At 47.5% G+C, this 14062-nt stretch overlaps 2 protein-coding genes across 3 annotated transcripts in view; both read right to left on the reverse strand.

Moving 5' to 3' along the window:
- The window catches only part of ERGIC3 (ERGIC and golgi 3), a 29238-nt gene that overhangs the window by 6071 nt on the left and 9105 nt on the right, over positions 1 to 14062 (reverse strand). The window contains exons 5-10 of one of the 2 annotated variants that reach the window (XM_072112227.1): positions 12592 to 12688; positions 12347 to 12512; positions 11685 to 11742; positions 9584 to 9598; positions 5427 to 5458; positions 5005 to 5101 (exon numbers count right to left, since the gene is read on the reverse strand). In XM_072112227.1, coding sequence (XP_071968328.1) covers positions 5005 to 5101; positions 5427 to 5458; positions 9584 to 9598; positions 11685 to 11742; positions 12347 to 12512; positions 12592 to 12688 — 465 coding nt within the window. The remainder of the gene's footprint in view (positions 1 to 5004; positions 5102 to 5426; positions 5459 to 9583; positions 9599 to 11684; positions 11743 to 12346; positions 12513 to 12591; positions 12689 to 14062) is intronic. The other variant, XM_072112228.1, reaches the window with a different exon arrangement.
- LOC140064904 (uncharacterized) lies at positions 1267 to 3504 on the reverse strand. Its single transcript, XM_072112226.1, has 2 exons — positions 2680 to 3504; positions 1267 to 2574 (listed from the first exon to the last, which is right to left on the reverse strand). Exons 1-2 carry the CDS (start codon positions 2773 to 2775, stop codon positions 1267 to 1269), a joined length of 1404 nt encoding a protein of 467 aa, XP_071968327.1. The 5' UTR covers positions 2776 to 3504.

Below are 14062 nucleotides of genomic sequence, written 5' to 3' on the forward strand. Positions count from 1 at the left end.
TGTTTTCCCCTCAGGCTTTGAGCACTTGCTCTTAAGGTCTCTAGAACAGCTCTCAGTTCTCGGAAGTTCGAGGAACGGGATCTGGTCGAGGACGGCCAAAGACCTTGAACGGGAAGGCCTGCTATGTCCGCTCCCCATCCTGACTGACTTGCGTCCGTCCGGATATTTATCACTGGCCAGGGATGCCATGATATCCCTCTTCCCAGGTTGGAAGTATCTATCCACCACTCCAGGGATTGCTTGACAGCTTCCGGAATCTGGACCTTTTGATTTAGATGTTGGGGATCTTTGTCCCAGGAGGCCAATATCCAACTTTGAAGGACTCTGGTGTGACTCTGGCTCCACTGTACACTCTGTATGGAAGATGTCATAAGGCCCAGTATCCTCATGGCTTCCCTTATCGTGCAATGACTTCTTTTTTGAAACAATATGACATGTTGCATTAGTCTCATTGCTTTCTCTGGCGGTAAGAAGGACATCTGCTGTATCGAATCTAATAACGTTCCTAGAAACACAACCTCTGTACTTGGGTTTAGTTTGGACTTTTCCAGGTTTATTATCCATCCTAACTGATGAAGGATCCTCATTGTGAAATCTCGGTGGTGTATAAGCTCTTGTTTCGAACTGGCCACCAGTAACAGATCGTCCAGGTAGGGGATGACTAGAATCCCTTTCCGCCTCAAGAAAGCTATCACCTCGATCATGATCTTTGTGAATGTCCTGGGGGCCGAAGAAATCCCAAAAGGCAGCGCCTTGTACTGATAGTGGACCTCTTCTCCCCAAGGTGATCGTACTGCGAATCTGAGGAATTTTTGAGATTTTTGATGTATTGGCACATGGTAATATGCGTCCCTCAGATCTATCGTACACATAGACGCTCCTGGTTGGATCAGAACTGCTGCCGAGCTCACTGTTTCCATCTTGAACTTTCGATATCGTATGTACTTGTTCAGATTCTTCAGGTTGCATATCATCCTGAAAGAGCCATTTGGTTTTTTTATCAAGAAGAGGGGAGAGTAGTGTCCTTCTTTTAACTGTGTCTGAGGTACTGGGATGATGACATCCAATTGAATGAGCTTTTGTATCTCTGACCACAGCGAGTTTGAGAGGTTTCCTGAGGGCTGCTCTGTCAAAACAAATTTTCTGGGGGGAAGAGAGGTTAGTTCTAGATGATAACCTTCCCGAAGAATACTTAGTATCCAGGGATTTGATGTTATCTGAGTCCACTGGAAGTGGAACTTCAATAGTCTTCCCCCCACCCTGGCGTCATTGTTTTCTAAACGCTGGGGCCGAGTTGCTGGCACTGAGAAGGAAGCCTCTTCCTCTCCCTCCTTTAGGGTAGCTCCACCTGCCCTGTTTGCCTTTCCCTCTATAGGGCTGTTTTCTGTCCTTGGAGTCTCGAAAGGGCTGCTTTCTTTGGTTACTTCTGGATTCCGGAAACCCTTTCTTTCTGTCTGCCGCTTTTTCCAACAGCGTGTCAAGTTCGGAACCGAATAGGTATTCCCCTTCAAATGGAATACCACATAATTTTGACTTCGATCTGAAATCGCCCGTCCACTGGCGAAGCCAAAGTGATCTTCTAACTGAATTTGATAGTGCCCCTTCCTTGGCACTTATTCTAACTCCTTCCGCTGAGGCATCTGCGATGAAGGCGGTGGCTGCTCTCAATGTTGAAAATGTACTCAATAGCATCTCCCTAGGAGTACCGTCTCTGACATGACCCTCCAGTTCGGTAATCCAATGAAAGAGAGTCCGTGCCATGGATGTTGTGGCAATATTTGATTTTAGGTTTAACATGGCACACTCCCATGTCTTCTTTAGAAGGCTGTCCGCCTTTCTATCCAGGGGATCTCTTAACTGGATTGCATCCTCAAACGGGAGGTCCGTCTTCTTGGTCATTTTTGTGACCTGGATGTCTACCTTAGGGGTAGTGTTCCAAATTTTGGCTTCTGTTTCATCAAAGGACAGACGACTTTTAAATTCTCTAGATATGGAGATTTTGTTCTCCGGTTCTCTCCATTCTTCTAGTATTAGTTCCTTAAGAGTGTCATTTATGGGAAACACTCGCCTCTTCTTAACTTTAAGAAGTCCGAATAATTCATCCTGAATAGATTTGGTCTCTTCTATTTCCTCAATTTTGAGGGTATCCCTCATAGCTTTTAATAAGGGTTCCAGATCTTCGGATGCTAACAAATATCTCGACTCCATCTTACTGGCTGAATTTGAGGGACCGGGCTCCATATCCGTAGACTCCTTGGTCCCTTCTGAGTCTGATGTATAATCTGACATGGATTCTATAACTCTTTGTTTTTTATGTGGAGGCTCCTGAGGTATGAAAGCTGTTATGGATGATGCTATAGATGTTTTAACTTCTTCTCTGATAAAGCTACGCATTTCATCCACAAATGAGGTTCTCTCTTCTCTGAGTAGATTATCTACGCAGGTTTTACAGACCGGCTTTTTATAGTCCGTAGGGAGTTTCTCTAAGCACATATTACACTTTCTGGAAGTGGTTTTCTTTGTGCCGGACTGATCTTTAGCTCTCCCTTTATCCTTCTCCTTTTCCCTGGGCTCCTGCCAAGGAGAAGGAGAGGTAATTAGTCCATAACCGACACCTCATGTGAAAATATAGGGACATGTGGGTGACCCACCACCCTATCCCCGGTTGACCCTACTTACAGGGTTCAAGGATATGAGGTCCAGACTTGAAGCCTCCATGCCATGTGTCTCCATATTCCCAATTGTGGGACCACTGATATCAGCAAGCCTAAACATTTATAGAAATGTGAGATAGACTGTGACATTTAATCAAGTGGAATATAACAAAGGAGTACCTGAGGTATCTTGAGGGTTACACAGCACAAGCCCCTAAGAAAGATATACACATGTCTATATAGACCTGAATTGTATATAACACATATGACACATATGAGGCAACCATACAGCATGTTAACCGACCTTGTTGGCTGGAAAATGCTCAAAATAGCGTCCGATTCTAGCGACTACTCTCGTCAGGACCAGAGTGCGACTATTAGACCTCAGATCAACGTGAATACCTGCTTTTTCAAGCTTACCGCTCCACGCTCCTGCTTCCGGGTCGCGCCATCGTGACGTCACATCCGGTCCCGTCATTTCCGGCGGAAGTCGTCACCAGAGTCGGACGGCGGCCGGCCCACGTGACCGCCGCGATGGACACGCTCCGGGTGTCCTTAGCTGCGCAGAGCCGCGGGCAGAGCCGGAGAAGAAGGCATCTCTGTCTTGTGGCAGAGGAAAGGACCGAAGTCCGATCGAGGCCGAGACTGCCTTAGGGTAAGGGACGATTCCCTGCGCCACACTGGTCCCCCCTCACCGTCCCAACTACTGGGGATGAGGAGAGACTTCTCTCTACTCCCTGCCCTGTGTAGGGACAGGAAGCCACTGGTGTACGGATGCCGGGGTGGGGTATTTAACCTCTCTGCTTCCTGTCCCTACAGAGGTCAAGGGTCATCCTCCAGTTGGGGCCGTCATGGGGGACGCTATGGAAATATGTAATAATTAATTGTGGGGGGGGGCAGAATATGTAATAATTCATTGTGGTGGGGGGGGCAGAATATGTAATAATTCATTGTGGTGGGGGGGGGGCAGAATATGTAATAATTCATTGTGGTGGGGGGGGGGCAGAATATGTAATAATTCATTGTGGTGGGGGGGGGCAGAATATGTAATAATTCATTGTGGTGGGGGGGGCAGAATATGTAATAATTCATTGTGGTGGGGGGGGGCAGAATATGTAATAATTCATTGTGGTGGGGGGGGGCAGAATATGTAATAACTCATTGTGGGGGGGGAGAGATTGTAATAATTCATTGTGGGGGGGGGAGAGATTGTAATAATTAATTGTGGGGGGGAGGAAGAATATGTAATAATTAATTGTGGGGGGGGCAGAATATGTAATTATTCATTGTGGGGGGGGGCAGAATATGTAATTATTCATTGTGGGGGGGGGCAGAATATGTAATTATTCATTGTGGGGGGAGAGATTGTAATAATTCATTGTGGGGGGGGGGGAGAGATTGTAATAATTCATTGTGGGGGGGGGGAAGAAAATGTAATAATTAATTGTGTGGGGGAGGAAGAATATGTAATAATTAATTGTGGGGGGGGGGCAGAATATGTAATTATTCATTGTGGGGGGGGGCAGAATATGTAATAATTCATTGTGGGGGGCAGAATATGTAATAATTCATTGTGGGGGGCAGAATATGTAATAATTCATTGTGGGGGGGGGGGCAGAATATGTAATAATTCATTGTGGGGGGGGGCAGAATATGTAATAATTCATTGTGGGGGGGGCAGAATATGTAATTATTCATTGTGGGGGGAGAGATTGTAATAATTCATTGTGGGGGGGGGGCAGAATATGTAATAATTCATTGTGGGGGGAGAGATCGTAATAATTAATTGTGGGGGGCAGAATATGTAATAATCACTGAAATATCGGTTAGCAGAAAGGGTTTTGAGTTTTTTTTTTTTTTTTTTTAGGTATAGTTGGGGAGGGGGGGCCCCATTAGGAATTTTGTCCCGGGGCCCAGTGGACTCTAGTTACGCCACTGGCCATAGATAACAGATATAAGAAGATGACCCCAGTCATGGTACCTGGATCTATGAGTTATGTCCCTGGTTTATCATGATGAATTTTGATTACAAAATGTCACTGTATAAAGTATCCAAAACCTTTCTATACCCTAGAAGAGCAGAGCGTCTGATACATACTACAGCTAGCATCCTTCTACGATTGTAATATGGAATTGGCACAGAAAATCTGCCACAAAGATGTAATCATGAGGAAAACAGGGCAGTACTTGCTCTTGTACGACTACAGTATTTTATCTATAACATTGGTGGAAATCACTGTTTAAGAGCAGCGACAATGTAACGCAAGACACATCGGAGAGTCTGACAATTACATGGAAACACTGAGCCAGAAGACACTACCAAGACTGATAGAACAAGATGTGCACTCACATTGTACGGCCGACACACTCGTCCCATCCAGAGGGTTCACCAGACCTGGATAGTCTCTTCCAAAGGAGAGATGAGTTATATGATGTGTCATGTTAATCTGTGGGATGGAAATAGTTTACGTTTAGGATTTTTCATCCTAAGTATTATAACTTACAACTGTGTTTTGGCAGCCAATCAATTCCTCATGGCTCATTGAAACTGAAAATCAGTGCCGATGGGCAGGGCAATTGCTCAGCACGAGGACTTGGCAATAATATTTCATTATTTTTTACGATAAATGTATACGGAGCTCAGGAAAGGATGGGATAGGGATCCTGACATCGGGAAAATCCTCCAAATCAAAAGGGTATTAGGCTGAGAGACTGGAAGCTCAACCTTAGTGTGAATTTACACCTATATAATAAAATCAGAAGGGAACTTACACTGTCAAGTCCAAAGCTTTGCAGGTCGTGGACTGGTAAAGGGGAAAAAAAAAAATTAAACATGTTAATATATTGATGATTAAAAAGGAGATCAATCCATGCAAATATTGGATAGTAACACCACACAGGGCAAATTTCAGTGATCAGAACATTGGGGGAGATTTTTGAGTTTTCATTTTTTACTCCACACCTTCAAAACTCTATAACTTTTTTATTTTTTAATGTAAAGAGCTGTGTGAGCACTTGTTTTCTGCGCAAAACAAATTGAAAATGATAGTGACGGTAGATGTGCAGGGGCGTGCCTGTGTGCGCATGCACAAGAGCGAGTGTAGCAGGGGCGTGCCTGTGTGCGCATGCACAAGAGCGAGTGTAGCAGGGGCGTGCCTGTGTGCGCATGCACAAGAGCGAGTGTAGCAGGGGCGTGCCTGTGTGCGCATGCACAAGAGCGAGTGTAGCAGGGGCGTGCCTGTGTGCGCATGCACAAGAGCGAGTGTAGCAGGGGCGTGCCTGTGTGCGCATGCACAAGAGCGAGTGTAGCAGGGGCGTGCCTGTGTGCGCATGCACAAGAGCGAGTGTAGCAGGGGCGTGCCTGTGTGCGCATGCACAAGAGCGAGTGTAGCAGGGGCGTGCCTGTGTGCGCATGCACAAGAGCGAGTGTAGCAGGGGCGTGCCTGTGTGCGCATGCACAAGAGCGAGTGTAGCAGGGGCGTGCCTGTGTGCGCATGCACAAGAGCGAGTGTAGCAGGGGCGTGCCTGTGTGCGCATGCACAAGAGCGAGTGTAGCAGGGGCGTGCCTGTGTGCGCATGCACAAGAGCGAGTGTAGCAGGGGCGTGCCTGTGTGCGCATGCACAAGAGCGAGTGTAGCAGGGGCGTGCCTGTGTGCGCATGCACAAGAGCGAGTGTAGCAGGGGCGTGCCTGTGTGCGCATGCACAAGAGCGAGTGTAGCAGGGGCGTGCCTGTGTGCGCATGCACAAGAGCGAGTGTAGCAGGGGCGTGCCTGTGTGCGCATGCACAAGAGCGAGTGTAGCAGGGGCGTGCCTGTGTGCGCATGCACAAGAGCGAGTGTAGCAGGGGCGTGCCTGTGTGCGCATGCACAAGAGCGAGTGTAGCAGGGGCGTGCCTGTGTGCGCATGCACAAGAGCGAGTGTAGCAGGGGCGTGCCTGTGTGCGCATGCACAAGAGCGAGTGTAGCAGGGGCGTGCCTGTGTGCGCATGCACAAGAGCGAGTGTAGCAGGGGCGTGCCTGTGTGCGCATGCACAAGAGCGAGTGTAGCAGGGGCGTGCCTGTGTGCGCATGCACAAGAGCGAGTGTAGCAGGGGCGTGCCTGTGTGCGCATGCACAAGAGCGAGTGTAGCAGGGGCGTGCCTGTGTGCGCATGCACAAGAGCGAGTGTAGCAGGGGCGTGCCTGTGTGCGCATGCACAAGAGCGAGTGTAGCAGGGGCGTGCCTGTGTGCGCATGCACAAGAGCGAGTGTAGCAGGGGCGTGCCTGTGTGCGCATGCACAAGAGCGAGTGTAGCAGGGGCGTGCCTGTGTGCGCATGCACAAGAGCGAGTGTAGCAGGGGCGTGCCTGTGTGCGCATGCACAAGAGCGAGTGTAGCAGGGGCGTGCCTGTGTGCGCATGCACAAGAGCGAGTGTAGCAGGGGCGTGCGTGTGTGCGCATGCACAAGAGCGAGTGTAGCAGGGGCGTGCGTGTGTGCGCATGCACAAGAGCGAGTGTAGCAGGGGCGTGCGTGTGTGCGCATGCACAAGAGCGAGTGTAGCAGGGGCGTGCGTGTGTGCGCATGCACAAGAGCGAGTGTAGCAGGGGCGTGCGTGTGTGCGCATGCACAAGAGCGAGTGTAGCAGGGGCGTGCGTGTGTGCGCATGCACAAGAGCGAGTGTAGCAGGGGCGTGCGTGTGTGCGCATGCACAAGAGCGAGTGTAGCAGGGGCGTGCGTGTGTGCGCATGCACAAGAGCGAGTGTAGCAGGGGCGTGCGTGTGTGCGCATGCACAAGAGCGAGTGTAGCAGGGGCGTGCGTGTGTGCGCATGCACAAGAGCGAGTGTAGCAGGGGCGTGCGTGTGTGCGCATGCACAAGAGCGAGTGTAGCAGGGGCGTGCGTGTGTGCGCATGCACAAGAGCGAGTGTAGCAGGGGCGTGCGTGTGTGCGCATGCACAAGAGCGAGTGTAGCAGGGGCGTGCGTGTGTGCGCATGCACAAGAGCGAGTGTAGCAGGGGCGTGCGTGTGTGCGCATGCACAAGAGCGAGTGTAGCAGGGGCGTGCGTGTGTGCGCATGCACAAGAGCGAGTGTAGCAGGGGCGTGCGTGTGTGCGCATGCACAAGAGCGAGTGTAGCAGGGGCGTGCGTGTGTGCGCATGCACAAGAGCGAGTGTAGCAGGGGCGTGCGTGTGTGCGCATGCACAAGAGCGAGTGTAGCAGGGGCGTGCGTGTGTGCGCATGCACAAGAGCGAGTGTAGCAGGGGCGTGCGTGTGTGCGCATGCACAAGAGCGAGTGTAGCAGGGGCGTGCGTGTGTGCGCATGCACAAGAGCGAGTGTAGCAGGGGCGTGCGTGTGTGCGCATGCACAAGAGCGAGTGTAGCAGGGGTGTGCGTGTGTGCGCATGCACAAGAGCGAGTGTAGCAGGGGTGTGCGTGTGTGCGCATGCACAAGAGCGAGTGTAGCAGGGGTGTGCGTGTGTGCGCATGCACAAGAGCGAGTGTAGCAGGGGTGTGTGTGTGTGCATGCACAAGAGCGAGTGTAGCAGGGGTGTGTGTGTGTGCATGCACAAGAGCGAGTGTAGCAGGGGTGTGTGTGTGTGCATGCACAAGAGCGAGTGTAGCAGGGGTGTGTGTGTGTGCATGCACAAGAGCGAGTGTAGCAGGGGTGTGTGTGTGTGCATGCACAAGAGCGAGTGTAGCAGGGGTGTGTGTGTGTGCATGCACAAGAGCGAGTGTAGCAGGGGTGTGTGTGTGTGCATGCACAAGAGCGAGTGTAGCAGGGGTGTGTGTGTGTGCATGCACAAGAGCGAGTGTAGCAGGGGTGTGTGTGTGTGCATGCACAAGAGCGAGTGTAGCAGGGGTGTGTGTGTGCATGCACAAGAGCGAGTGTAGCAGGGGTGTGTGTGCGCATGCACAAGAGTGAGTGTAGCAGGGGTGTGTGTGCGCATGCACAAGAGTGAGTGTAGCAGGGGTGTGTGTGTGCATGCACAAGAGTGAGTGTAGCAGGGGTGTGTGTGCGCGTTTGTGTTTGTTGTAGAAATGTGTGTATGACACGTGGTTAATTTACATTGCTAGCCATGGGTATAGAACGGGATTCTCAGCACAGGCTAATGTTAAACCCTCAAGAAACTGAGCCGTTTCTTATGGCATTTCCATAAAGAGAATGACTGCCTTCATAATAGGAGCCAGCAGATATATACTACTAGATATATTACTGTATATAACATGGATATAATATAAGACCTCCTTTTTGTGCATACATTGTGAGGACAGGTCAGGAGGATTCCGACGAGTCCTTACAACGTGTGGCACAGATGTGTCCCTCTATATGCCTATACAGTGGGTACGTCGCCCAGGGAACCCCCCCTCCCCGCCCCTTCTGAATGCAGGGGGAGGAGTGTACATCGGCAGCAGCCAACAATTGGCTGCTGCTGATGAAGGGGGTGTTTCCCCAGCGAGGTCACTGTCCTAATATGTAGATCGACATCACCAGGTCCTCACTTGACGAGGACCAGACGTATGCGCCTTGCAGGGCTGTGAGGAGAGATGCAATACACCGCATCCGCTCCCCATAGCCATCAATTGCCTCCACTAAGCACAGACGTCGCGCAGGCAGAGGCTGCAGGATGAAAAGACTTAGCTTCCAACGTCATCCAATCCAGATTTTTTTGAAAACAGGACGTATAGTGGCCAGACGGAAGCAACAACGGCCTCTGTCTGCCGCTATTTGTCAATGTATAGGCAAAGCGTATACGTCAAGTGCTTTCCCCCCGACTTAGCACATACAAAAAACGTGACGTGGACCCATCCAAATTGATTTAATAACTCCAACAAACGTTATGGAGCATCATACAGGACACTGGTAGACTATGTGGACTGAGAGAATGACAACACCACAACAAAAACTGCAACAGTGTAGTAATAAAGCATACAAGAGTAATACAGACTTACTCTCCACAGCGTGTACTGCACAGAGGAGGCACAAAGAGAAGAGAAAAGTGGGTTCTTATTACATGACAGTACCTGCTATATCCCACAGCGCTTTCCAAATAATACTATTCAAGGGTAGGACAGGAGTGAACAGGAGTCCTTGTATCATTGTAATGTCCCCTCCCTCCTTAAGAGTATTAAAAAACTGCCAAAATGGAACCAACACTGTAAACACAGTGCCACAGGAAATGCTCTTTGCAGACACTGTACATACAGGGTGTCAGAGCTATAATCACCTCATACATAGGTCACATCTTTACCAATACCGGCCCCATACTTAAGGACATCGGCTTACAGACGACCCCTAGTTACAGACGGACCCCTCTGACCCCTGTACAATACTGTGTCCCCAGCAGACCAGAAATATCCCCTCCTATTGACTTACTGGAAAGAAACTTTGGGCAATTCTGTTGTAAAATTAAAAAAAAAAAAATTGGCAGGTTGATCTGTGAAATATATTAGACAAGTCAAGCGCAAAAGGGGGGAGCTACTCCCAAACACAAATGTGTTTAGCCCTCATCCCGTAAAGACCTGTATTGTCTGCTAGTAAAATTTGTGTTGCGATTCCCTGATTGCAAGTGTTTAAGTCTAAACACATCTGCATCCTGGAGCGGCTCCTCCTAATTGTGCTTGAACTGCTTTTTCTAAATGCAGTGTGTGAACGTGGCTTAATCAATCTTGAGGTCGCTACTTGCAGTCTTTCCCTTCACTACATTAGTCAGATTCTCTGAATAATGACAAGAGGAGTTACTGAAGGTCCTGACAACAACTGCTCAATCTCTGCATTGCAGCTAATCCACAGAAATTGTGTGTCCCCCCCCAGCTCAGGGTGGGGGGTGGGGGGGGGGCGAGTGAAGTATAAAAAAAAGTATTATATTAAAAACTGGGGTCACCACAGTCTCTTATCAATTTTTAACAAGTATGATTATATAATTTTTTAAAGAGTTGTAGGATGATCATTTAACAGGAACCACTTTATAGAGGCAGCCACATATAGAGCATAAGGCCCAGTTCACACATTGCGCTTGGACTACGCTCTGAAACGCATTGCATGCACATCGCGTGAAACTCCTGCAAAACACCCACTGGACTCTAAAAGGTACTGCAAAAATTAAAAACATCTGCAGATCCCCTCGCCTTGTGGCTACCGAAGGCGGCATAATAACCCGGCTTGATCAAGCATGTGCTGTACTTGTCCTGCTTGGTCAGCAATGCTGGGGTGTACTACACTCGTTTCACTAGACCCTATCCATAGGTGCTAATTGGTGGGGGTCTCAGTTATAGGTCCCCCTTGGACCAGGAGAACAGAAATCCAAAGTACCAATGTAATTCAGCTCTATGGCGCGGATTCACACTGTTTTCTTACCGAGAACTGGCTATGATATATCCTACCATAAGCTCACACGGCTTCAGATCCAACAACAAGATTTTAAAAAATAAATACAAATACAGGCGGTCCCCTACTTAAGGACACCCGACTTACAGACAACCCATAGTTACAGACAGACCCCTCTGCCCACTGTGACCTCTGGTGAAGCTCTCTGGATGCTTTAAAATAGTCCCAGACTGCAATAATCAGCTTAAAATTGTCTGCAATGAAGCTTTATTGATAATTCTTGGTCCTATTACAGCAAAAAAATTTGAAACTCCAATTGTCACTGGGGCAAAAAAAAAAATTGTCGGGAACTACAATGATAAAATATACAGTTTCGACTTACATACAAATTCAACTTAAGAACAAACCCACAGACCCTATCTTGTATGTAACCCGGGGACTGCCTGTATGACCACAAAAGCTTTTAAAAAAAATTGCAAATGGCAATTGAAGAAAATGCAACCAAGTTTACAGAAAAAAAAAATATCTTCCCTAGCAGAAATTAATTTTTTTTTTTTTTGTAGAGAATAAGTACACGTCCCCATTCTCCCGGCCCACATAGTCTCCTTGTAGATCTTCCTGTTCAGATCCTGTTTAACCACTACTGTGTATTCAACCATGCAACATGTGATTGTTCTCCAGTCAGCCTGCCCCTCTTCCTCATGCTGGCAGTGATACGATGCTTACCGTGGACGTGCGACTGCTGGAAGCTTTTTCCTGGAGCAAAATGAAAGTTTCCAGCCACCTAAATAAAATTAGAAAAGTCAACTAAGGCTGGAAGTTGTGGTGGAGACAACCAGTTTCTAGCTTTTAAAAGTTAACGTGAGCAGCAAGGTGGAACTAATGGTTACAAATAATAAGACACCCCCTTCAAGCTACTTCTATTTAGTTAATGATGTCAATTAAATGAAGTCCAGCATCAATTTTGGCCATAGAATACTGCAGACATTGTTCGGTAATAGCCCTGGATCTCTGTTTAACCATATGTCTGTAAGTAGCAGCAGAACTTTGAAAAATGCATTTATATTCCAGGATTGTAGCTGGACTTGGAGCACTCTGGTGCACGGATGTGTGATATCTCTTCACTGAGCACAGCACGAGTCAGTGACTTTTGTTTGAAAGGGCTGTGCTGTGTGAAGAGACCTCACTCACACAAGGGCACCACATCCAGCTACAATCCTAGAATATAAATACATTTTCCACAATCATGCTGCTATCAACACACACACACACACAAAAGGTATGGTCACACAGAGCTGTAGGACTACTAAACAACATTTTCAGTTTCCCATGGTCAAAACTGATGACATATTCCCAGACCCAAGCTACAGCTTCAGCAAAGAGATTACCTTATTAACTTCTAAGAAGCCATAAACTTTGCAGCCCTCATTCTTCTGCTCCTGCATCTTCTGACTGAACCCTTCCCGCTTACACTGTTCTATTGAATCTGGCGTCTTGAATGCCCAGCCTTTCCTACGATAAGCCTCTCGCACATCATCACATGAATTACAACATCTACAGGAGACACAAAGAGGGGGGGGTTAGGACTGCAAACATAAAATTATCACAGACATTCATAATTATATAGACGTACCGAAAATCTTCAGTTTCGGCACCGTAACAGCTTTCACAGCGATCGGGATCTAACGTTTTCGGGTCAAACACTACGTGTTCCTCTTCCTGTCCTAGATCTAAAAAAACAAACATAAATAATATTCAATTGAAACGGACAAGGAATAAACATCTAGTAAAACCATATTATGTTTTACTATAGACAAATCCTTAAAGAGAACATATCACCAGATTTTACCCCAATAAACTCCCACCCACCAAGTACAGTTCGAAATGTCCTTCCTAGAATTCTCTCACATTTAAAATCTCCCCCATTTACCCACCTAAAAAGTCTCTGCCAAGTCTGGCAAATATGACTCTTCTTATGAGACGAGTGAAGTTTAGTGGAGTATCACTTCAGATGCCCGTCTGCTCTATAGCACCTAGAAACACGCTACAGGTGTCATATCAAATCTAAGAATCTCATCTTTCAGATCCCACCACGCTTATGGTTCTGTGAGCTACATAACTGGTCATATAGGTAGTTAAAATATACGGAGTATAGGGAGAACTAGGTCTTTAGCTGCCTGTATCTCTGGGATATCTGAGAGATGAGAGGTTTTAATATGACACAGAAAACATGTTTCTTACTACTACAGAAGAGAAGATAGGGGCTTCTGAAGTGATGCTCCACCTGCAACCACTAAACTTGACTCATCTCATGTGAAAATGAGGTGAGAAGAGTCATTTTTGCCCGACTGTGGGGGAGATTTTTTTTTTTAATAGGTAAACGGGTGAGATTTCACATAAAAAGAGGGAATTCTAGAAAGGACATTTCATACCCTACCTGAGGGGGCTGGTAGTTTAGGTTCTCTTTTAGTGAAAAGGGATGGGGGGGGGGTTATTGATGCTAATGCATGAGATTTCTGGTGATAAAATGCTATACGTCCTTCCACATTTCATAGGAGCTATATACACTTTTTGTCCATCCATGGGTAAGAGGGTATATGGCTTAGCAAGAAAGGGGCCTGGCTTAAGACTTGCTAACAAGTACCAAATTTAGCCTACCACTAATTTTACAGGAAACATGGCTGCCATCTACAGTCATGGATTGCCTGGTTTATACACTTAAAACTACACTGGATTAGTAAAATCTGACCCAGTAAGTTTGCCAATGCCAAATATTAAGCTGTTCTGTGCACCCTATATCTGCTGCAGATATTAATGACACCCAGCAGAACCTGTAGGCACGCCAGATAGACAAAGATACTAAGCTGCCTGCTTAATCCAAGCACAAACAGTACAAATGTCTACAAAGAGGTCAAGATGGTCCATCCTTTTCTCCTCCCATGTTAGATAAGGGCTGTGTGATATGTAATCCATTAAAGGGAACCTCTTACATTGTACGTGCAGTCCAACTTACAGGCAGAAACTTAGAGAAGTTATAGTTACCTACCTCTAGTACCTGCTCAGTTTTGTAAAGGACCCTTAAAGGAAATCTTCCATCAAAATCC

Source organism: Engystomops pustulosus, chromosome 6 (assembly GCF_040894005.1).
Source record: "Engystomops pustulosus chromosome 6, aEngPut4.maternal, whole genome shotgun sequence".
NCBI lineage: Eukaryota > Metazoa > Chordata > Amphibia > Anura > Leptodactylidae > Engystomops > Engystomops pustulosus.